This window comes from Seriola lalandi, unplaced genomic scaffold (genome assembly GCF_002814215.2).
Source record: "Seriola lalandi dorsalis isolate HSWRI2012SDOR001 ecotype SW California unplaced genomic scaffold, Sedor1 jcf7180002054921, whole genome shotgun sequence".
Taxonomy (NCBI): Eukaryota; Metazoa; Chordata; class Actinopteri; order Carangiformes; family Carangidae; genus Seriola; species Seriola lalandi.
The window spans coordinates 1273135-1296918 of NW_019525473.1; the positions used below are offsets into that span (position 1 = coordinate 1273135).

The 23784-nt window shown below is 43.2% G+C and overlaps 2 protein-coding genes and 1 non-coding gene across 6 annotated transcripts; all 3 read left to right on the forward strand.

The window, feature by feature from the left end:
- Window positions 1-133: 133 nt before the first annotated feature.
- On the forward strand, window positions 134-16159 carry patl1 (PAT1 homolog 1, processing body mRNA decay factor). 2 transcript variants are annotated; one of them, XR_015436165.1, is made up of 21 exons: window positions 134-223; window positions 2154-2259; window positions 2838-3080; window positions 3255-3518; window positions 5432-5517; window positions 6329-6409; window positions 7487-7687; window positions 8177-8278; window positions 9026-9112; window positions 9432-9652; window positions 9956-10100; window positions 11719-11836; window positions 11936-12033; window positions 13207-13266; window positions 13379-13524; window positions 13647-13806; window positions 14824-14949; window positions 15192-15283; window positions 15373-15522; window positions 15689-15775; window positions 15864-16159. XR_015436165.1 is itself a non-coding variant. In XM_023431391.2 (20 exons), the coding sequence occupies exons 1-20, from the start codon at window positions 209-211 to the stop codon at window positions 15708-15710; spliced, it is 2523 nt and encodes an 840-aa protein (XP_023287159.1). In that variant the 5' UTR covers window positions 134-208; the 3' UTR covers window positions 15711-15857. The 2 variants fall into 2 exon arrangements, 1 of the variants encoding a protein (XP_023287159.1); XM_023431391.2 differs by lacking the exon at window positions 15864-16159 and having other exon boundaries at window positions 15689-15857.
- Window positions 16160-18248: 2089 nt separating this feature from the next.
- LOC111673585 (fibrinogen-like protein 1) lies at window positions 18249-23604 on the forward strand. 3 transcript variants are annotated; one of them, XM_023431394.2, is made up of 7 exons: window positions 18249-18811; window positions 20556-20724; window positions 21217-21376; window positions 21629-21726; window positions 22369-22457; window positions 22952-23157; window positions 23249-23604. In XM_023431394.2, the coding sequence occupies exons 2-7, from the start codon at window positions 20613-20615 to the stop codon at window positions 23463-23465; spliced, it is 882 nt and encodes a 293-aa protein (XP_023287162.1). In that variant the 5' UTR covers window positions 18249-18811; window positions 20556-20612; the 3' UTR covers window positions 23466-23604. The 3 variants fall into 3 exon arrangements, with proteins under 3 accessions (XP_023287162.1, XP_023287163.1, XP_023287161.1); XM_023431395.2 differs by lacking the exon at window positions 18249-18811 and adding an exon at window positions 19193-19328; XM_023431393.2 differs by lacking the exon at window positions 18249-18811 and adding an exon at window positions 19390-19865.
- On the forward strand, window positions 18697-18788 carry trnar-ucu (transfer RNA arginine (anticodon UCU)). The gene is given in 2 exon segments: window positions 18697-18733; window positions 18753-18788. It is a non-coding gene; the product is annotated as a tRNA-Arg (tRNA).
- Window positions 23605-23784: the final 180 nt, after the last annotated feature.

The following is a 23784-nucleotide window of genomic DNA, read 5'->3' on the forward strand; positions in this document are numbered from 1 at the left end:
GTCCTTCGAGCTGTGGTCTTTGGTACCAGTATCATTTTAAACAATGGAAAGAATCAGGCAGTCACCAATCAGTAGCACCCCTCAGTCTGTGCCTATCTGCGTGCTCGGTCACGTCGTTCCTTAACACACGTAAAGGGACGTCGCTGCTGCGTCATTTACGCGCCGCCACGCTCCTGATGCACTTCTTTTCCCAAAAGCCTAAAGATAGATGTTTCGATTTCAGGTGAGTGTTGTGTCCTAAAACTCATGTCCCTTCCAACGAGTTTCATGCCAGGTTGTCTACAGAGAGCTGTTGGTTAGCCCATTCTGCGTGTGCTTCACACGGTGAATGTTTTCTATTGTTTATGCGACTGGTAAAATCAATGCGGTTGGCGGCCTGTGAAGCAGCCTGCTCGCCTGGTGACGTGAGCCAGAGGGAAGGTGAGCCCTTTCTCACCCTGCTGACGATAAGGAACGTATTGTTTCATTGTTAAATAATTAAAGTTATGAATGTCCGGTGTGTGGTCTTCCAGCTGTGTCCAGACGGTGTCGGTAGTTTTAGGACAGCAGTGTTTCATCGACGTGTGTCCTGCGTGATGTAACGTCAGCATTAGCATCTTGGCTAACGGGCTCGCTCGCTACCTCCAGGGTGTCGGAGGGTCGTGGAGAGGTGCTGGTTATATTTACTCATATTATTTAAAGGTGGGCGTTCTAAAAGAAGCTACTAGCTGCTACACGTGATGCTCCAAAACGTGTGTCTCGAGTTAATCTGTATATATATCGTACTTCATAGAGAGAAATAATGTGTTGGCTGAACTGGTTGTTGTGATAATGGTGTATTTTCAGAGTCACCGCTGAAGTTAACTAAAGTAGAGTTAACGTTAAATTGGATTCAGCTAGGTGTGAACTGTCTAAAACACATTTAGCACACTTTGACTACTTCAGTGCATTAGCTCAATGCTACTGCAAATTTTGTCCTTCTGCTAATTTCGATATTTTTGGCACCTGATTATTGAGTGATTCAAAATTGGTTCTAAATAGAAATTAACGTGAACCTTATTCCTATGATTCATGTGGACATAGCAGCAGATTGATGATTAGTTAAATGTGTTGTCGAACTGTCCATACAGGTTTTATAGAGTAGTGGTGCACTGGGAGCCCATGTTCATTTAGAGTTTAGATGTGTTAATTATCTATGGGTATGGGGATCTTCTGTATAACAGGCCTTAAATCTGCAGCCTTACTTTTGTAGCAAGTTATTAAACTATAATATCTTTGGAGCAACTGATGACACATCCAGTATTTGGTATCAGGAGTTAATTGCAGGCCTGACAGAGGAAATTTACTGTGTCAGTTACTTATCATTTTCTTTGATACATGATGCTGAAGCTAGTATTGGTAACTGTCACAGATACATGATCGACTACCACATCAGTGTATGAAGCTGGATCATCAGCACAGGATATGTGCATTCTTGGAAGCCAATAAACCTTTTGATAGCTGATGTTTCACTATTCAATGGCAGGAAAAGCAATGTTAAAATGAATAATGGCTGCATTTCATTCAGCTGAGCCATGTCCAGGGCATTTGTGTTGTGCATGCAGAAATATTGTACTGGGACACATAATTTACTGAGCCTTTGTTAATATTTTTACCAGAGTAAACTCATTGAGCTTCACTCCTTTTTATTTTACTTTTGGACACAGTCAGATTACTGTGAAGAAAATTTGTTTTCCACCAGGTCTGTTACAACATATGTTATTGCCTGTAAGTAGATGAGAAAAAATCTTTCCAGCTGAGAGAGTTTTATTCACATGAAAAAGAATTGAAAAGAATTTCTTTCTTTTGTAAAAATTAGTCACACTAATGAGAACTGCCTTCTGATGTATATTATACAGTGTCCATGTATGGATTCTCGTGTGATGCACAACTAAATCAAAGTGGAGGGGAAGCTGCATTCAGAGCACCTGTTCATGGAAAACACATCTGCTTCAGTTGTAGTGCTACAGTTTTTTTTTCAGTTGCTTCATGCCATTATTCCTCTGTCCCCATGGATCCTTTATCTTTTCTCTCCCCCCTCCATCTTCTCTCTAACCTCCATCACTTTCTTGTGCCCACTATTTGACTGCATCTCCATGTCCTGCCTCTCACTCTATTCCCTGCCATCATTGCAGTCGCTGGATGAAGACTGTACGCTGGAGGAGGAAGATGATGGATTGATAGAAGAAGAAGATGAAATTGATCAGTTCAATGACGACACCTTTGGAGCTGGGGCCATCGGTGAGTCATACACAAATGAAATTGAAATGTGTTGGTGTACAATTAATGCTCCAATGCTGTTTCATTAATGCACATTTCAAGAGGGTTATCTATTAAAGATGCACCTAAATATAATTTCTTTTTCATTCTTTTCAATCTCAAAACTTTTGGTCAACATCAGTAGTACCAGATTCTGGTTAGCTGTACATCAGCTAGAAAACCTTGAAGGGTGACTGTTGCTCCCATACCAGCAATCATAAGTCACTTCTGAATGCCAGATGTTCACATGTGTTTAGGAGGTTGTCATGTGGTATTTTGCTGGAAAAAAAGTAACTAATACTAGATCACAAAATGAGTGCATACAATAGCTAACATTGGCTATGAATTAGGTGACCCAGGTAGTTTCTCTGCTAGAATTCAGGTTAAATTGTCTTTCCAGGAGTTGTGTAGGCTTCTCCGGGTGTTCTCCAGGTGTTCCCCTGTGGTGGTGAATGAGTTTAAAGACAGTCTGAACTTAATGTGTCTCTGGAGTCTAAGAATCAGTACAGATGAGTCCCTGTCATAATACAACCATCCACTCTTTCTGGCTACTCTTCCAGATGACGACTGGCAGGAGGAGCACAAACGCCTCGCTGAGCTTGATCAGCGGGATGGGCTAGGAGCAGGAGGGGGAGGAGGAGGAGGAGGAGGAGGAGGAGGAGGGATGGGAAGAGAATCAGAGTTAGGAGGACTTGAGGACTCATCCTCCACCCATCTCCCTACCTCAGCGGGCCATCTCTCCCTTCCATCCTCCCTCCCTTTACTCAACTTCTCCTCGTCTTCCTCTGGACTGCGTCCACCAGGTCAGTGATGTCATCAGAGGAGTCTGCCTCTACTCTCTTCATTTTTCTGTGAGATTGCAGTATTCTTTACTATTCTGGTCATTTTCACCTCTTAGGGTAATCAGTGACCAAACAGTTTTCCCAGACTATTTTTTTGCACGAGCAAAAATCCAAAAAGTAAAACTGTAATTTCAGATGTGGAGGACCGAAGAGGGGAAGGTGACTTGGCTGAGTCCCTGGCCAGACTCATCCTGGAGGCAGACCCGGCCATCGCAGGGGTCGGAGCAACTCAGAGGCCCTGTCCATCCATGGGCTCTTCAGGATCCGGCCTGTCCGCTCTTCAGGGACTGGACCGGCCCAGAGTCCTGCCCCAGCACTGCTCCATCCCACAACCCACACAACCGCACCAGCATCCCCATCATCCCCAGAACCAGCTGCCTCCTGGACCCTCCACTTCAGGTGAGAATGAATGCAATACTTTGTGTTTGTCAATTACTTTGCAAATTAACCAGCGTCCATTACTAGCCTTTCTCTCTCTTGCTCTCTCTCTCTGGCCACATTTCAGTCACAGTTTCAAACATGTTCAGTTGTCATGACAACAGAACCAAAAACAAGCTGATACCAGACTGAAACCAGCTGACACTAGACTTAAACCTCCAGCTCACACTAGACAGAGACCAGCTGACACTAGGAGGAATTATGATACGATGTCATGAATATGCTAATTTGTGTATTGCATCATTTGGCAACGTTCAGTGACTTCTCCAGCAGCTTCAGCAACTTTCCATTGAAAGTAGTAGTTCCAGTGTTTCCACAACAGTTTTCCACACGAGGAAAAATTTGCGATGTGCAGTGACACTGTTTAATATTGCCATGACGATATGATTTGTGATAAATGAACAAATACTGAAGTGTGCATACAGTTTTGCTGAGCAAAACTGAATGATGAACACAGACAAGGGTCACTGTTGGTCATCCCCTCTGTTAAAAGTTTACAAAAGTTTGTGTCAAATGAAGCTGCAGTCTACACACAGGGAGTTTTCCATTTAGCTCGTTCATAACAGTTCGCTATTAGCTTAAGGTTAGCACACTGCGTTTGTGTGAAACAAACTGCGGTGGATGGGAGAAGTTGAAAATGTAGCTTGTTGAACAGGTGGTGTAATGGTGGATGCTAATTGCATTTTTACTCACAAAGCTTGTGATTACGCTTGCAGTGCTAGACCATAGTTGTTGTCAGCTCCAGTAAAAAAAAAAAAAAAAAAATTCACTCCTTACTTGTCTCCACTGCTGCCTGTGCTGTCTGCTGTGTGTGTTGCATCTCTAATTAGCTTTACTAACTCCAGCTCCTCCATGGTCACCATCCACCTCTCTCTTCCTAACCAACCAGTTTAATAGTAATTAATAGTCATCTGAAAATATAAGATTATATAGAAATATAATTTAACTATCAAGGTGTGTGTGTACAGGACAAATTTGAGTTTAGTCTAAGCTTGTACCTGACGTCGACTTACTGAACAAGTAAGTAAGGTAGTAATATCATTGCAGCTAAGTCAAGTAGCTTGCCTTACCCTGTGGAGCCACTAGCTCTGCTGTAGTTACTAACAGAGGATCTGTTACGCATGTAGTAAGGACAAGCAGCTAATTAACGTGACTTCCTGTGAATGTAGCTAACGTTACATAGAAGCCAAAAAATGTACTGTTAACGTTAGCCTTTCTTGGAGAGATGTTTGCTAGGGCTAACCCCCTTCACTTCTCCAGCAGATCTCTGCTCTTGAGAAGCTGCAGCATTTATTAACTGACACATTTCAGCCCATACTGTATATTTGAACTTAATGGTAACCTTTTCTCCTCTCCGCTCCATTCACCACTTCACTGTCACTTTTCTGCCACTCATTTGTTACGCACTGCCATATTCCCTGAAGGAGCAACACTAAAATAACGTTACCTTTTATGTAGATGTCCTTTAAAGAATTAACAGAGGGTCCGGGAGGATTTGATGCACTAGTGGATGTTGGGTGTTGTCATAGTCACACAGTGTGCCAGTGAAAATCATTAGTAGCCCGTTGATATTAATCATCGCCCGTAATCTAGCAGCGGTGGTGTGTCCCTGCTGAATGAATATTGGGGAAACACTGCACGTAGTGAATCCTATAATTCACAGGGTATTTTGTTCAGTCTGAACATTTTGTAGCTGAAATCATATCTTCTGTTTAGTCACCCTGTTTGGTTTTTGGTTTGAAACACAGTAGTTTCTCAGCTTTAGCCACAGCCTGTTTTCATCTCCTCTGTGACAGTGGTTCACTGTGCGGTGTAGTAATTTGTATTGGCCTGTTTTACTGAAATCTGTTCTGATGTACCCTTCTCCGCTCCAGGCCTTCCTCCTGGCCCTCCACCATCGGTGCTGAGTTACCAGCAGCAGCAGCACATGCTGCACAGAGGGGCTACTCCTATGAGCCAGGTTAGTTCAAATTATCTCTGTCTGCCAGTGGGTCATTCCATACCAACAACATCCCAGTTCATGTAAAAACTTCTACTAAATTCATGGCACCTCCATGCAGCTGTAATTCAAAGACTTTAGTTATGAATTTTTGAAGTTTGGCCCTCGGAGCTAAATTTGATCGTTTATACTTCATCAGTTGATGTTGGATTGGGTTGAAACACATCTAAGAAACCCTAAGGACAACTTGCTGTATGTTTTACTTTAATCAAATTAATAAAAATCAGTATCAATATATTTGTTTTCATCATTCATTTTCAAAAATTAATTTCTCCACCAGTTTTTATTTTGTGTAGTATTGATATAGTTTCATCACATCTAGAAGTTATTGGGTTGAAACTCGGCTGCAGATCTGAAAATCTCACAAGAAGCGTGATTTTAATTCTTTACGGGAGAGGGCAGATACATAAAACAAGTTATATTTATTCATCATTTGATAATTTTTTCCTGTACTTCAGGTGGCTGTAAATTGACATTCAGTGGTTTTATTTCAGATATTTGTTTGATTTGTTTTCTGTGTCTGACACATTGAACCTGTTTTCTCTGAGCTCTGCAAGCTACAGCTTGTGATGCTCTGGTTTTTTTCATCTTCTTCACCTGGACAAAATATTAATCTTACTATCTTACTTTCTTCATACATGATTTTCACTTCTCACTTTTTTTTTTATTTTATTTTATAAATATTGTGCTGAAACCACATCACTGCAGTCACAATTATTTCAACTTCATCTGTGTAAAATCAAAAAGTTGAATGTCTGTCATTGTGTCTTAGATGAACTCTCACAGTATCTGGGAGAACAGTATGGGCTTTGGGCCCGTCAGCGTCACCCCCGGACTCATCACACACATGGAGGTGAGGGACTCACCTTCAACAACATGCAGAGCCATACCAGCACACCAGCTGATAGAATCAAGGGGCATAACTACAAACACATTTCAGGAATGATCCTAGTGGGACATTTGGCTAGTAGATGTGTTTCTTAACCTTCACAGTGGCATTCACGGCTTCACTGTGTCACGACTGTGCGACAGCCGCTTTCCTTTATATCATGGCATCACCATGGAGCAGCATCATCATTTTTCCTGTTCACCTGCTCCCAAGCACCAAGCTAACAAAGATAAATGCAAAATAAACAACAAATGAACAGAATGATTGTCTGTTTAAATGAAATAATTGAATATACAAAAGAGTAATAACTTAAAGAGACTTATAATAGTTAGGAGTTACTCAGGGACACCGCAGGTTTATCAACAAAGGAAAGAGCCTCATACTTAACTGGCTTATGTCTTCAACTTTCAAGCATGAAGGCACTGCACAAAATGTTTTATTTGATTATAAAAGGTGGATCTTGGGTGCAGCAGGTTTACTTGGATACAAAACAATTCTTAATGTAATGTTTTCAGAACATCTCAAACCTTTTGTGCTACAACTGGAACAAGTGGATGAAATCTAAGTTTTCCCAGAACCAGGTTCCAATTTACCAGGAGTGACTGATAACTGGGAGTCCTCTAGTCTGAGGCAAGTTAATGAGACTGGGCTGCATGGTGACCCAATCTGTACATGAAGGTCAGGAAGACCAGCAGCATGTTTGCAGCTCATCCTCCTACCTGCAAACAGAAGTTGACAGACGTACTAAAGCTGTTGATACACTGTGAATGTTTGAACAAGAACAACAGTGTTGTTGTGTTACTTGCGATCTGATCATATTTTAGGACAAATTGATTCATAAATTCACATTTTTCTGAAGGTTTTACTTTTTCTTGCCAGTGTTCTATTACAGCCTTTGTCAGTGTGAAATATGGTGTCATTACTGTTATCACACACACATATCTGCAGAGTTTATACAGTAGACTCGATGTGCTGTTGATTCTGGACTAATGTTTTTCTGATTTTTTTTTTTTTTTTTTAAAACAATTTCTTCCTCTTCAGGACAGTCCACTAATGTCTATAATCAAAGAGGTGGGACTTCCTAAGTTACCCTCTCAGAGTAGGATTGATGAAGGGCGGGATTTGTCAGAGAGGGTCCCACCCCCACGCTCTTCTTCCCCTGTGATTGGCTCCCCTCCGGTGAGGGCAGTGCCCATTGGGACCCCACCCAAACAGCCAATGAGCCACGCTCTAAATCATCAGGTGAGTAGCAGAACACTGGTTGTCACTCTGTAGTGTTTCCCTGCTGATATTCTTCCTCTGTCAATTCTTCCTCTTTTTTTTATTATTATTATTCTATTTAATGTTATTATTTCTAAGGACAGAATGGAAACTGAATCTCATGTTTACAATATTTGTCTTTTTAGAAGCCAAAGATTTTCAGACATCATAGTGCTCCTACCACTAAAACACCTAAAATCAGATACACACAGGACTTAACAAACATTGACAGCAGTAATGTCCATGATTAAAGTCGAACAGTAACATATCTGGTTGGTGTTGTCAGTCTGCCCCATTACAGTGTGTGTAGCAGTCTCATTAGTTGTAGCAGTTACTTTTCTGCATTGTGTTGTGATATTGCTGAACACATAGTTAGTATTGTCTGTGTTAACCTCGTCCTCTTCTGTGTGTGTGTGTGTGTGTGTGTGTGTGTGTGTGTGTGTGTGTGTGTGTGTGTGTGTGTGTGTGTAGGCCCATCATCCCACAGCAGTTCATGTGAGAGCCCCAGTCCAGCACAGATACCCATCTCCTTTCCCCGAGCGTCTGTCACCCAACACCCTCCTCAATATAGCTGTGAGTTTTTCACCTCTGTTGTTAAAAATAGTTGCTAGACCTAAGCTGATTCTGTCTTTCATGAGATGGAGAACGTCTCAACTCCACTGGACCTTTCGAGTTCTTTGTGTTGATACTTCTCCAGTCTTCATGACCTCACGTGCAGCTGTAAGGATGTTGACTGGTCTTAGCCTGAGACCTGATTACTTTTAAGAATGTTAATGGTCAGGCTCACCTCGCATCACAGATGTCTCTCAGCTCCTCGATCTCTTACATCTGAAAGCTTATCTCTCTTTATGTCCTGACTGAAATTAAAGGTGACAGATCCTCTGCAGTTCCTTCTCAAACATTATGGAACCAGTTTCATATCAGATGAGCTCCCTCCATCTCTGTTTTTAAATCTCTGCTAAAGACATTTTATTCTGTTTCTCTCACTAACCTTTAAATCTTTAAACCTTAATAATTATTAGTTAGCTCCTGGTTGTTTCTTGTTTTTTTCTTGTATACACTATTTTTAGTATGATATGTTACTGTATACAGTATGTTTTCATGTTGTTTTTTTTTTTTTCTTATTTTATACATTTGTTTTACTTATTTATTTTGTATATGATGTAGCCATAATATAAAATGCAAACATAGCGTATTATATATATTTACGTAGTTGTTTACCTACAGTACTTTGGTCAGATAAAGCTGTGAACCAAGTTCCATGTTCTTTAATCCAGGTTATTCTGAGCTACAAGTAGTTATTTTGTGCTTCATGTTCAGAACTCTCCGCTGTGTCGTGGTCCCTTCCCTCCTGCAGTTGGTCCAGTTCTGTCCCAGCTTCAACGAGCCCAGCTGCTCAACTCTCAGGTTGTTACCACACACACCTACACACAGTCTTTTTAAACTGGGAGTCTGAGATCTGAGATGGGGGGGCCTTGATACTATTGGTGGTGGTGGTGTGCAGGAGAGGTAGTGGCAATTACAGAGAGACATCTCATGGGTTTGAATGTTCTTCAACTAAGATGATCATTGGATGAAAGCCTGCACACAGAACCTAATGCCATTATTGGATACTAGTGGAGAGGCGAAGCGTCAGTGTGATGATGAGATGGATGACAGTTGTCTTCCTGACACAGCAGCCTCAGTACCTGGACACTTCACTCAGTCCTCATCTGTCTCTCTCCAGGTGGCAGGATTTGCCCGCGGTGGACCAGCGCCTCCATTGTTACCAGGCGGTGGAGGTTTCAGGCCATTCTTTGGGGGCCCGCCTCCTCCACACGGTCACCGTATGGGGCCACTGCCTCCTCATGGCCCCCCCAACCACACGCCACCCATCCGGCACAACACCACCCACCTCCACCCTCAGCACCGTCGCATGCTCACCCAGCGCATGCAGAGCCGAGGAGGGTAAGTGTGTGTGTGTGTGTGTGTGTGTGTGCGCGTGCGCGCGTGCGTGCACATATCAACATAATAGAGCTGCAGGTGTCACGCAGGAATGTGAATGAGAGAAACCTGAGAGAGAATTATATCTTCTTATGGATCAACACTTCAGATCACTTCAGATAAAACACTTGATAAGAGGAAAATATGGAGCTTTAAAGTCGTCCATATTTATAAACATCACATACAACAGAAAACTGTAAGGTAGAAGACCGTTTCTCCACCAGAAGACCACAGGGACCACATCCTCATCTCTTTTCCTCCCTGTAGGGACCGAGGCCGGACTGGAGGGGACCGGCGCAGCAGAGACCCCTATAGTAATCTGATGACTCAGAAAGAGAAGGAGTGGGTCACCAAGATCCAGATGATGCAGCTGCAAAGTACTGACCCTTACCTGGATGACTACTACTATCAGGTTGGTTTTTGTTGTGGTTACCCGGTTGGTTGTCATTGACCTTAATCACTTTGATTGGGGTTGGAAATTGATAAGATTTTATTGATACCATAGGCAGGTCTCAGCCCAGTGAGGTTTGAAGCTGTTGTGCAGTTAAGTGTAAAAAGACATTTAGTGATCTCAAACTTTCTGATTGTTCGGTTTAAATGAATCTGAATACTGAACAGAGCAGTTTCCATCAACCTTGACTGGGATGCTCATTTTGATTTTTTTTTTTTTTCTGACTGATAGCTGTTGCTTGTTAACCTACCATTAACCGTTAACTGACAAGATTAAAATGTACTATTTAGAGTGGACGTGTGTCGGTGACCCATTTTAAAAAAAAAAAAAAAAAAAAACCCAATACAACAAATGTTTTTTTTTTGTTTTTGTTTTTTTCATAAGAAGGGGTTTATTTTTACATGTGCCAAACCGGCATAATAGTTTGGATCTCCCATGCAGGAAAATATTTTATAACTTAAAATAAATAGCAAATATTATCCAGACTCTTTAATGTATAAACAGTTAAACAAAACAAAAGTGCACATTGAATCCTCCATCGCCAAGAGCGCTGTAAGAAAAACCTCCTCCTCCTCCACTCTCGACTAGTTAATGATCGAAAACAGCAACAGGTGAACAAAACATAAACTTGCTGTTAAAATAAACAGGCCAGGCCTACCTCAGTCCTCAGCATAGCGGACAGCTTGTCTACTGGTGGTCAACAGTGTCAATAATTTCCCTAATACCATCATTTTACATGGTGTTTGGTATAAAAAGATTAAATGTAAAAACATCAAACACTATTACATGCGTATTAAAGGTTTTATTTATACTGAACGGTGTAGTGTTTCGCTACAAACACTAAACAGACACAGTTCATCTGGTTTTTGTACTTAAATGTATGTCACAATTCTAATGCTACTGTGATGTCCATATAAAATAAATAGTAGAACATCCAAAAAACAAATCATCCAGTCACAGTCAGCATGGAGTGCCTGCCTGTGGCGCAGAGAAGATCATTCTATCATTTTGCCTGGTGTTAATTTACAAAAAAAAGAACGGCTCTCGGACAGGAGCTGGCTACCGTCGTTTACTTGAAAGAGCCAGATCGTTCACGACTGACGCATCACAAATTTACTGCTCTGCTGAGACCGGGAAGCACCTGTTGACCAGCGGCGTAGAGCGTCACACACATGGCACTCCTGATGTTTAACGCCCCGCTGCGTCGACAAATGTTTCAGCATGTTGCTGGTGTTTCCACCATTGCTTGAAATCTTAGTGCCACAGACATGGCACGTTGCACTGCAAGCATCATTTTGTGTGAAATTAAGCCACACTTCCTCGACTCCTTGGTTGTCGTGTGTGCTGACTGCCTGTTGCGAAAGCGTGATTCCCATCCCTAAGAATGACTGGCTGAATGTGGCAGCAAAGTTAAGTTGAGGTATCTGAGGTCACGGTATCCTCTCAGTCTACAGTCGCTCAAAAAAATTCACGGTTTGATCGGACTAACACGAAGACATCACATGGGGCTGTGGAATTTTTCATGTAATTATAATGGTGATTTTAAACAATAATGGAAATAATCTGTGTGTGTGTGTAGAATTACTATGAAAAGATGGAGAAACGTCAGGAGAGAGAGACAGACAGCAGTAAGAAGGAACACACCACCAAACTCATCACTCCTCAGGTCGCCAAGGTTGAACACACCTACAGACCAGGTAAATGACACCTGAATGTTTCCCGCTCTCCATAGTATGAGATCACACACATGACACTGGGGACCTGTGCTGAATGTTTACTTGTGTTTTTACCAACAGTTCAGTTTGCAGGCTCTTTAGGGAAGCTGACGGTCTCTAGTGTCAACAACCCTCGCAAGATGATTGATGCTGTGGTGACGACTCGCACAGATGATGAGGTCTGTTTACATGTTTCATTGTTTCTTCTGAGGGCTCACTGGTCTCTTTGTAAACACCTGTTTCAACAACAGTATTGTGTGTGTGTGTGTGTGTGTGTGTGTGTGTGTGTGTGTGTGTGTGTGAGAGATACCAATATACATATATATTGGTATTAGACAAAGAGGCTAAGGCTAAACTTGACCAGCAATAGAGGGATTCATTGTTTACCACATCTGCTTCACAGCACCAGCCTCAAACCGTTCTCTTCACTACAAGGCTGTTTTCACTGCAGGAGGCGCTGACACCCTCCACAGCTGTTGGCTTTGGTCACATGGACAGGGAAGCCAGGTCGGGTTGGTTGGCGTCTAAGCAACGCATGGCTCGCCCTACTCTTTGTCTGATCTGATTGGCTAGCCTGATGTTCTTACCCTAATCCAACCAATGTCTATATCCACATAACTAACGTTATACATCAGAACATCAGGTCACCCTGTATCATCACATTGATATGCAGGTTTACATCTAAGCAACTCTGCTGCTGCTGGATCGGGTGTCTGGATTTGCTCCCTGGCAAAGTGGAAGACACTCATGGTCAGGGGCGGATTGGCCATTGGAAAGTTTGGGAAGAATCCCAAACAGCCGGTCCATTCCAGCCAAAACCAGCGGGTGGTCAGAGTTTTTATTTTTCAATTTCTGATAACAGTTACTGTATGTTCTGCGGCCGGGGCATGGACCGGCCTGGCTGTGCCGCGCAGCAGCAGTGGTCTGTATCAGACTGGGCCAATCTAATACTTTCAGTACTGAGGGAGGATACGAGTGGCCCCTCCCGATTTGGACTGATCTCATTTTTGTTGAAATCTGATCTCAACGAGTTTACTTTACTTCAAGTATGTGTAGTAAGAGAAGACGGCTCAGAGTATTTTTGGCAGAAAACAATGGCAAAAAAAGAGACAAAAAAGAAATGGATGATGCAGAAAAAATCTAAATTTAAAAAAGAATTGTTGGCAAAGATGCAGCTAAATGGACAGACCTTTTCTGTGGTGGAAATGTCTCTGTGGCGAATGAAGAGGCAGGAGGGGGAGGGGGCAGCGTGTTAGTAGTAGTCACATCTTTGTCACCTTTTTCACCCCTGCTCTTAATCAGTGCTGCTTGAAGTATTTTGTTTGGTCACTCTGACTGTCCTCTGCCTCTAGGAGAAAAGAGAGAAGCAGGTCTGGAATAAAAGGCGACAGATCCTCTACACCGTGGAGAAGGTAGGACGAGCATGGCTGTGCATTGTTCAGTCAAACTGCAGAATACACTACCGGATCCTAAATACACCTCTGTGACCCTGTTCTCTGTTCCTCCATGCAACCCTGCTTCCAGATGTACAGCTTACTGCTGGAGGTGCAAGACTTTGAGAAACGTTTTGTCCAGGCTCCAGAAGAGGACCGAGAGTCTCTGCTGGAGCAGCATAAAACCAACACAGTGCAGCTGTGCAACTCTCTGCGGGAGAAGGAGTGGGATGACAGGTAGGAGGGAGGGAGAGATGGAGGAATACCTGAACTACAAGGGCTGCACTCAGCAGACCTTCTTATCCAGTCAGTGCAGATATGCCCATCTGCACACTAATCCTTTCTCTCCTCTTCTTAAGAGTAAGTGATGAGCAGTGTGTGATGATCATGTCAGTGAGGAAGGGCAAGCGGCTCATATCTAGGCTCCTTCCCCTCCTGCCTTCGGCCCAGGCCACCGCCGTTGTCATGGCGATTGCACGCAACCTTCCTGCCCTGGCCAAGAAGGACAAGCAGGATCAGGTAACTGTTTCAAGATGTTACTACCTTTTCATAATGAAAATATCAGACATGTAGGAGTAGTGTGTGTCTGCATCATAAAGGTGTTTTCAGCTTTGTGGTCAATGCCGAGCAGTGGCAAGGAGAGGGGGGGGGTCTGTGTTCAGTTTTTTCAACTTGTCACCATGGCAACCACAGAAATTGTACAGGTAGCCTATTTGAATGAAGAGGAAGGATACGACTGATTATCTGGTCTGAGACGATAAACAATGTTTATAATGCTAATTGTCAAAACCTGACATATTCATCCTTTTACATGCTAATCCCAATATTGACTTACAGTCCACTATGTTTAGCTGCATGATGAGATCATACTGGATAGCAGTAGACACCTTTGTACAGACCGGTAATACCACACAGACTAAGGCCCAATCCCAATGTCCAGCCCTCACAGACTTGGAGGCGAGTTCCCTGTGAGTCTGTGAGGGCTTAGTTCCGTCCCAATGTCAAACCATCCAGGGCATGAGGGCTCTCCAGCAGACATTTTGAGCCTTTTATGCACACTTTCCATAAGTCCCCATTTCTGCAGACTTTGCCTGAGGGAATTACCTAAAGTTCATAGCATTGTGACATTAAACACAGGGTTGCCATGGTTATCAGGCGACACCCGGAAGCGTAAAAAACAGCAAACAATGGTATGAACAATGGAATAATAAGATGGAAGAAGATCGGTGAACGAACAAGCATGAAAGGAACAAACCCTAATGTTTGCATGACAAGAAAAAAGACAGTATGTGACAGAATAAACTCACTGATGATTCACAGCCGGAGCTGTGTAGTTATTTGTCCTATGATGACATGATGATGAATTCCAAATTCCAAAATTGGATCAGATCTGATCCAACATTATTTTTTTTGTTACAAACAGGGAGCGACAGTAGGTTTTAGGGACAGTGTTGCTCAGTAAACAGTTCTGGCTGGATGTGTTGTGTTGTCTAACATGTAATACAAAAGACTGACTGTGAATATAAACATGTCCAGGTGCTGTGCTGGTTAGTGGAGCCGGTTTCTGCTGTGATCCAATCATTGTCGAGCTCTGCCCTCACAGATCTGCTACAGGAGCTTCAGGGCAGTGAGGGCCAACTGGCCACAGTGCTGCACAACAAGGTACACACACAGTAACTCATTAGCCTGAGAGCAGAAAGGCGACCCTCTGGTCAGACTTATATAATCTGTACTTCTTCTTCATGGTGTCTGATGACGAGGCTGTCGCTCTTCTACACTTTCAACCAACTCCATTAGAGCTCAAATGATAGTCAATGAATCGATTAGTTGATTGACAGAAAAACAATTCACACCCATTTTAAGAATTGATTCATTGTTTGATTTGTGGTTCTGCTCCTGTGCAGTGTGGTGTTACTCTGCTGTATCTGATCCTGAGTGAAGGAGAGAGGATGCAAAGCTCAGACTCCAACTGTCAACTCATGGACGACAATCGATGGTGAGCGGTGCATATGTTGGTGATGTCATCATGACACAATGGTTCCCATTATCCCCATTAACACACACGCAACTTCTCTCCCTGTCCAGGACTGAGTTGGTGTTTTCAGTGACAAGGGAGTTGCTCAGCATCCCCCCCCCCTCCCTCTCTCCTCCTCTCTTCACCCCCTCCAACCTGCTCTCCCTCTTCTCACGCTACGTCGACCGACAGAGGCTGGAGCTGCTACAGAACAAGCTGCAGTGAGTTACATACATGCACACAGAGACAAACGGCTTGGTTTTTTAAACGGTATCTACCTGTGATGTGTTTAAACAGAGGTCATGTGATCAATGAGGTCTGACATTGTTCATTTACGCTCGCTGCACCAACTGTGAAAATAAACGGTTTGTTCTTTGTGTTTCTCAGGATCACTGCTTTGTCCAGGTAGAAGATACTACAGACATGAACACAGCCCTCTCCCCACTCGATGCAGACCTTTGTTTGTTTGTGTGTGTGTGTGTGTGTGTGTGTGTGTGTGTGTGTGTGTGTGTGTGTGTGTGTGTGTGAGAGAGTGTGAGAGAGTGTGAGAGAGTGTGAGAGAGTGTGAGAGAGTGTGAGAGAGTGTGATAGAGAGAGAGAGAGAATCTATGAAGATGGTGGGTCATTTTAATCCAGCAGAATCTCTAGTCACTTGTTTGTTTTGTGTGTGTAGTCTCTGGTGTGTGTGTGTGTGTGTGTGTGTGCGCGCACGCACGTATGTGAATGACAGCAACACAGAACGCATGAGAGGTGCACAGTCTGAATGAGGATAAATATGAAATCTGCATTTTTAAATATCTTGTTTACGATTATGCCTGTGACGAACCTTCAAATTAAAAGTATTTCTCTTATATAAAACATGCACTCTTTTCTTGTGTTGTTAATTTTTTTCCAGTGATTGTTTGACTCCAGAACCAAAGAATATCGTCTTTTAGTTCTTCCTTGTCGAAACCAGGCACTTACATTACCCACAATGCAACTTGACCTCTGACAGACGGTGGAAAATGGGGGTTGGGTATGTTATACTGTAGCCTCGAGCAATGATGAGGAGCAGACTGCTGAGGTCTGGTGAGCTCACTTCTGTCACTGATACAAGTGACATCACTCCGGGCAGAGAGATTTTGTACTGCTTCCTCTGGCGACTCAGCTTTTTCTCAGTGTAAAACCTGTAGTCAAATGATGTGAAATCTGTGGCGTTCCCCCTTTTAAAACAATTAATATGAAAAACATTAATACCAAAAACATTTTAATTTGGTCACATGCCGCCACTTTAAACTGGATCAAAAATGACCAATTACTGCTTTAATAAGTAAGCATGCTTACTGAGCGGCATTAATTGGTACATGTAAAATTATAAATCATAGGGTTTACCATAAAGTGAAATCTGCAGAGATTAATTCCGGATAGTCAAATTTAGCCATTAAATGTTAAACCGGCTTGCCATAAGGACCCAGCGCATTGCATTGTTCCTATCATTTTGGAGTTTCTGCAGTCCCTCCTGGATGAGGTTTGTTCTCTCTCTTAATTAAGGGTATATGAGGCTGCTATTTCATGTTGGTATGCTTGGGTTAAAAGTGATACAGTGGGGAGCCACAGTATGGAGTCCCTTTTCTTTATAGGGCCTCAGAGGGTGTGTCCCCCAAGTGCTCAATGAGCTCCGGTCTGGGACCTGCCCCTGGTGTTGGATGCTCTATGCTCGCCTCCTTTTGAGCCCTTGGCACAGGCGGAGCTGAAGTGGGTGTCTGTTAACGCGGTGTTCCAACTTGCCATTTCTTCAGCCAAGTGTGTGAGTGAACTGCACACTCTGTTAGTGAGTGAATCATGTCTAAGGTGGAACCCAGATGGCTCGGGTGTCACTTTGTGGCCAATTACAGCATTTCTCCCTAAGGTGCTGCCACACTTACACCTCAACAAGCCTATTCAGTTGATACAGTTTGATCCCGCATCGGGGGAAAGGGAGAAGTCAAGGTTGCTATGCCCAGTAAGGGTCCTTAGAGCCTATGTTGATGCTACTGCACTTGTAAGGCAGTCTGAACAGCTCTTTGTTTGTTATGATGGCCCCAGACGAGCTCGTGCTGTTTCCAAGCAGCGCCTGTCCCATTGGGTTGTAGATGTGATTGTTCATGCATATAAGGTGAATAATCGCCTTATGTCATCTGGAGTCAAGTGTCATTCTACCAGGAGCGTCTCCACGTCATTGGCAACCCTGAGGGGAGGGCCCCTAGAGGCTAGGTGTGCTACAGCCTCGTGGACTTCACCAAACACATTCTCTAGCTTCTAAAAGGTGAATATCGCCACCTGGAAATGAAAACTATAGCATCTGTGTCCATATGTAAAAAAACAAGAGCTCAAATAAATTGCTTTCCCTTAGATAGTGTAATAGAAAAATCACATTCTGCTCTTTATATAACCTGGTTTGAACTTTGTATGTCCTGGCATTGTATAACCCTGAAGGTGAATCTATTCTCACATGTATGCTCCTTATCTAGGTACTGCCTTTACCAACTAGGGAGTAGTTAGTCCCAGAACACGCAGCTGCTTGTTCTTGGCAGTTAGGATGGCACCCAGAATTGTTCACACACACAAATCCTGACCCTGCCTCCTTATTTCTTTTTTTCTGTAAAGTTCATGTACACTCTTTGTTCGTTATCAGTCTGCAATTGCACTCTGTTGTGACTAATATACAAAGACAACTTGATCATTTTGTCAACTTTTCATTTTCAGATTTCCATCACAATAGAGATAACCATAAAACAGCTGGGGTGGACAGTAACTAAGTACATTCACTTGAGTCCTGTAGTCCTTGCGTCCTTTTAGTCAATTGAATGAACTGTCTGTTATTCTGGCAGTAAAAGCGCGACAGTTACCGCGCTAACGCTCGGCTTTTATTTTGAAGGCTCGCACAACCAAACCGGAAGTATTGTTGGGTTTTTGTGAACTGCTTTAAGACTGCTGGGCAAATAAGATGGCCACTGAGGATCTGTAGCTCCCGGTCTTATAATACACTCATGGCAGCTTCTAGATACAGAAATGGAAAACTAACATCAGCTCGACACCGTCTTTAAGGCCGATATCCTACGTAAGGGTAAACAGGAACAAGGAGAAGAGAGTAGCCCACCCAGGGGGAGAGCTCCTTCTGCAATACAGACCGCAGCGATGTTAGCATTACCATAAACCTTTCAGTACCACAGAAAGCATCCAAGACAAACAACGTGACCAGTCCCGAACAGAACGAGACTGCAGAAGGATGTGGCTCCTCAGTCAGTTACGTGGTTGTTATTGCCTCAATAGTCGTTCACAGATTTGTCTGTACATAAGTGTGACACACGTTTCCCCACGACGTCATACAATCTCACAGAAGCTCTTGATCTGTAACTCACGGGTGTTCAACAGGTGGCTCCGTGGCGCAATGGATAGCGCATTGGACTTCTAGTCTGGCTCCTGAGGAGTGATTCAAAGGTTGTGGGTTCGAGTCCCACCGGAGTCGCATTTTTTGTACAGTTTGCCGGCGTGAGTACATGGTCATGTGTGGTGTGTGATTCTGTAACATTAAACCAGTTAACTCGTGTATCACAGTGATTTGTTTTAAATCATGGTTTAAGTAGCAGACGTAAGTTTCGCTCTCCCTCTGTTTTGCTTTATAGGGTGCTATGTGACTTCACACCATCTATGCTTCACACACATGACACACTATCATTTAATGTTTCAATAAATACAAATATAATGCTGAAATAAGTTCTGAACTGAATTAATAGTCAGTTCATAAAATATTTTCATTGATAAATAAAACAACAATTAAACACTAACATAAACAAGAAAATGACAAATTAAATGAATAGATGCTGCCTATTAGTAAAATAGATAACTTAAAGACATTTATTTATTTATTTATTTATTAGACATTTATTAATTTCTGTATTTTTACATTATTAATTTCTGTATTTCTGTCTGTTTGTCAGTGATGTTACTGATCTCACTGTGAGGCAGGACTGATTCAGTCACCTACTCGCACAAAGTGTATTTATAGGTATGTTGTAGACATTTATTGTTTGACCAACATTTATTTAGTTATTCATTTAATTATGCATTAAACTACTCAAGTATGTATTTAAGGATTTGATTATGTCTATTATTTATTTATGTATACATTGATTTATAGATTAATCTCCATACTGCAGCCAAAAAAGACAACTTCACGCTCTACAAACAGATGTTTATCCAGGTGTTAATAGAGTTGTTGGTGAGGATTACAGACAGAACGTTTGAAATAAGTGAAGTTACTCTTGTTAGTGTGTCGTACGAAGGTTCAGACGGAGACGTTAGGTACAAACTGGAGACAAGGACTGTTCACTCCAACCACTAGATGGAGGCTGGTTTACAGTCTAATAATCTCCATAAAGAGTCATGGTGAGAGAGTGCAGTGATGAGACGTGGGACATAAGAGACAAGCTCAGTGACACAGCTCAGACAGAGCAGTTTGATACACTGACTGATGGGATCATTTGTTATGGATGAGCTGAGGACATCTGTGGTTTTCCTTCTTCACCTGGCTGCATGTGTTGCTGTAAGAAACTCCTAACTCTCAGCACATCACCATACACTCTGTGATTTATTAACACATTTTGAGATATTTAATTTACAAAACAGAAATGTTACACTACACAGACCTCTCTGTGAACAGGTCAGGGACTTGTTTGGTAAAAAGGAGTTCTGCTGTTAATTTATCTTCATGTCTGTGAGGACTGTTGCATGTTTGTGAGACTCAGCCTGTGATAGTTGTTTGTCTCCTCTGTCTGCTCTAGATACTTAGTCTGCTTGTTTTGATCCTGTCCTGATGGTTTGGTTTGGTTCAAATTCAATATTAAAACATGCCTCTGAGACAGTGGGAGAAAACCTTTACCATCATATCTTTTGGTTTTGGTTAAACCTAAAACTACAAGGTTTGTAGATTTCTTTGTATTTTTGTTATATATTCTTTTCTCTTTGAAAAGAAATCCTTCATTTGTTATGACACACTTCACGTTCCTGCTCATCTGAAGGAGAATTTCAGAGGGTTAACTGTTGCATAAAGTTCATTAAGTTTTACAACAAAGCAAAGTCACATTATGTTTCTTCTTTGCATCAGGGCTGCAAGGCTGTAAAGTCCAGTTGTAAAATGTTGTGCATCTTTAACTAAGCTGTAAGCTGTATACTGGTCCTGACAGGCTGCGTCCACAGTAACCTGGATTTATTCATCCGGTCTGTCTCCGTCCAGGTCCCCGTGCCATGTGAGGTGAAGGTGGTCCGTCTGGAAGCAGAGGTCCAGGACCTGATGAACCTGATCAGCGACCAGCACCGCTACATCCAGGAGCTCCACAACAGCCAGGCCCAGCAGCTGGAGCACATACCCAACTCACACCTGGGCCCCGAGAACCTGCACAGAGGTGGGGCTAGATGTCCATGAGAGACACAGATGTTTGTGAGTGTGTGTCTGTGTGTTTACAGGGTGTCAGTCGAGCTGTTGGCGGTCAGCTGCTGCTCTGTGCTACCCACTTCACCATCTGTCCTCAGTGTTAAAGCTCATTAATATTTTCTTTTATTAACATTGGATTAAAAGATCATTTGTGACATAATGAGCCTCAGAGGATTATCACAGCTCTGCAGAGCCTTTCAGCCTGTTTTGGCTCATTGTGTTGTTCTTCCAGCTGTGCTCATATGAACCTTGTTTTGACTGCAGGAGGTCTTTTAACACAAAGCTCTGATAAACCTGCTGAGCAGCAGTCAGACCTGGCCAGAGAGCAGGTGGTGAACACTGTGTTTATCAGCTGAAGGCACAGATATTATCCTGAAGGATGACATACGTTCATCTGGAGGCCTGGATCACGATGCTGTGTGTTTGTGTGTGTGTGTGTGTGTGTGTGTGTGTGTGTGTGTAGACTGTTCCCAGGTGTTTGCAGATGGTAACGTGGCTAGTGGGCTCTATGTGATCCGGCCAGACGGTTCTCCCACTGCACTGACTGTTTACTGTGACATGAACGATGGAGGAGGATGGACCGTCTTCCAGAGGAGGCGAGACGGCAAGGAGAGCTTCGACAGGTGTGTGTGTGTGTGTGTGTGTCTGTCTGTGTCTGTGTGTGACTGTGTGTGTGTGTGTCAGCTTTACACACATAAACCACCTGATTTTACAAACAAATATGAAATCAGTGTGTGTGTGTGTGTGTGTGTGTGTGTGTGTCTGTGTGTGACTGTGTGTCAGCTTTACACACATAAACCATCTGATTTTACAAACAAATATGAAATCAGTGTGTGTGTGTGTGTGTGTGTGTGTGTGTGTGTGTGTCTGTACAGAGCATGGGTAGAATACAAGCATGGATTTGGAGACCTGCACTCCCCTGACGGAGAATTCTGGCTGGGCAACGATCCTCTACATTACCTCACCTCCCAGGGTGTGTATACCTGTATATGTGTGTATGTGTGTGTGTGTTAGTGTTACACAGTGGTTGTGTGTGTAACCTTGGCCCTGTTCACATCTGGTATTAACATCTGTCTCAGGTGACCTGATCACAAGTGCTCAGCTCTAAGTTCAGGTGTGAACGCAGCCGAGACGCATTGAAGACACATTTAAGATCCGATCACTCAGACCACATTCAGAGCTGGTCTGGGCCACATGCTTTTAGCAGCGTGAACGTGAATGTGTCCTGGGACTGACGAGCTCTGAAGGACCGCCCACTCTACTGACGTCCTCTGTCTCAGTCTGATTAGTCCCAACACAGTTTCACCATGGAACCAAAATATTTTACTATTTCAACTGGATAAAACCTGATTTCACTGTGAGTTCTCACCCCCTCTGTGCCCGCTCGCTCTCTCTCTCTTTCTCTCACACACACACACAAAGGCACATTGACAACAGACCTGTCTGTCTGATTGGCCAAAAACAATGACTCATGACTTATGTCTTTACATATAAAGCTTGAAGTGAGATCACAAGTGGTCCCTGGAGACACACGTGGAGACAGGCTGACCACCTGTGATCAGATCACTGAAGACGCATGTTAACACGAGGTCTGAACAGGGCCTTTGTCTTCTAGGAAACTACGATTTGCGGATTAACATGGAGGATTTTGAGGGGAATCAGCGCTACGCAGAGTACAAGAACTTCAAGGTGGACGATGAGAAGGTAAAACAGAGACATGTTGACATGTCACTGAGACTCGTGGTCTGTTTCCAGAGTAAGAGCAAAATCAAGCTGATTCCTTCAATAAAATTCATCAAGTGATCTCTGCTTCTCTTTAGTTCATCTGTTTGAGCTTTATTTAGTTCAATGACAAAAAAAAAAGTTGTGACTGTCCCTCTCCTCCTTTCCCATAACTCTAGTGGCCTTATTTAGACTATGTGTGTTCTTTGTATTTCATGACCCTTACTATGGAAACAGCTGCAAGGATGTCTGACTACAGGTCTGCCAGATGTTTCCACTCTGTGTCCTTCTCTTCTTGTCCTCCTCTACTCCTCACTGCTCTTCTCCATCAGTCCTTCTCTCTCTTCTTTCAATCAAACCCTCTCTCTTTTCTCCATCAGTCCCTGTCTTCCCTCCATCAGTCAGATGTGGTGGGGTTGGTGTGGGGGTCAGTGATGCAGTAATGATGAAACACTAATTGTTTTTCTCCGCTACAGGACCAGTACCAGTTACATTTGGAAGAGTTCACTGGGAACGCAGGGGACGCTCTGGCTGATGCTCACACTCTCTTCCCTGGTGGGAAAAAATGGGCCGGTCCTGGTTTGGGGTCAAGCGGGGTCAAGTTCAGCACCTTTGATCAGCCGACCAATGAGACTGACAGACAGTGTGTCAGACTCAGCAAGTCTGGCTGGTGGTTCAGCAGGTAACAGACAGAGTCCAGCTTTGCTCAGTTACTTTGAACGGACGGAGAAAAACAAGGTGTTTCACCTGTTCTCTTTACTTCCTCCTCACAGGTGCGACTCGGGGAATCTGAACGGTCATTATTACAAAGGGCCGTACGAAGCCATGACCAATGACGGAGTGGTGTGGTATACGTGGCACGGTTGGTGGTACTCCATCAAATCCGTGGTGATGATGGTACGAGCCGCTGACCTGGAGCATTCACCGTCGGTCATCCCCCCGTCAGTGGGGGCGCCAGGCAGTGCTGATCGCCCTCAGCTGATTGGCTGAAAGAAACACGTGTCATCACTTTCTTACCTGTTTGACTTTGTTCACATCCATTGAAGAACAAAGTGATGAAGTCGGTGTGACCCACTCAGGCGTTTCTTCGCATTCATTTTAATATGTGAAATAAAATATGGCTGCTTTATTCATGTGTCATATTTATTCTGTCCAAAAGAAAACAGAACATGGTACACTGAGGCATTCTGGGTAAATCTGAGGTTCTTCAGGACAAAGTGTGAAACAGGACCAGTGTCTGTCAGACAGGTATGAACTCATCAGTCACCGTCAGCTCTGACTCGTTTCTGTTAGGGCACAAGGTGGTTTG

Coding starts and splice junctions, on each gene's coding strand:
- patl1 (XM_023431391.2), top strand. Junction 6,410..7,486: donor GACTCATCACACACATGGAG/GTGAGGGACTCA, acceptor CTTCCTCTTCAG/GACAGTCCACTAATGTCTAT. Junction 12,034..13,206: donor CGACTCGCACAGATGATGAG/GTCTGTTTACAT, acceptor CTCTGCCTCTAG/GAGAAAAGAGAGAAGCAGGT.
- LOC111673585 (XM_023431393.2), top strand. CDS start 19,794: ATGGGATCATTTGTTATGGATGAGCTGAGGACATCTGTGGTTTTCCTT. Junction 19,866..20,555: donor ACCTGGCTGCATGTGTTGCT/GTAAGAAACTCC, acceptor GTCTCCGTCCAG/GTCCCCGTGCCATGTGAGGT. Junction 23,158..23,248: donor TCTGGCTGGTGGTTCAGCAG/GTAACAGACAGA, acceptor TCCTCCTCACAG/GTGCGACTCGGGGAATCTGA.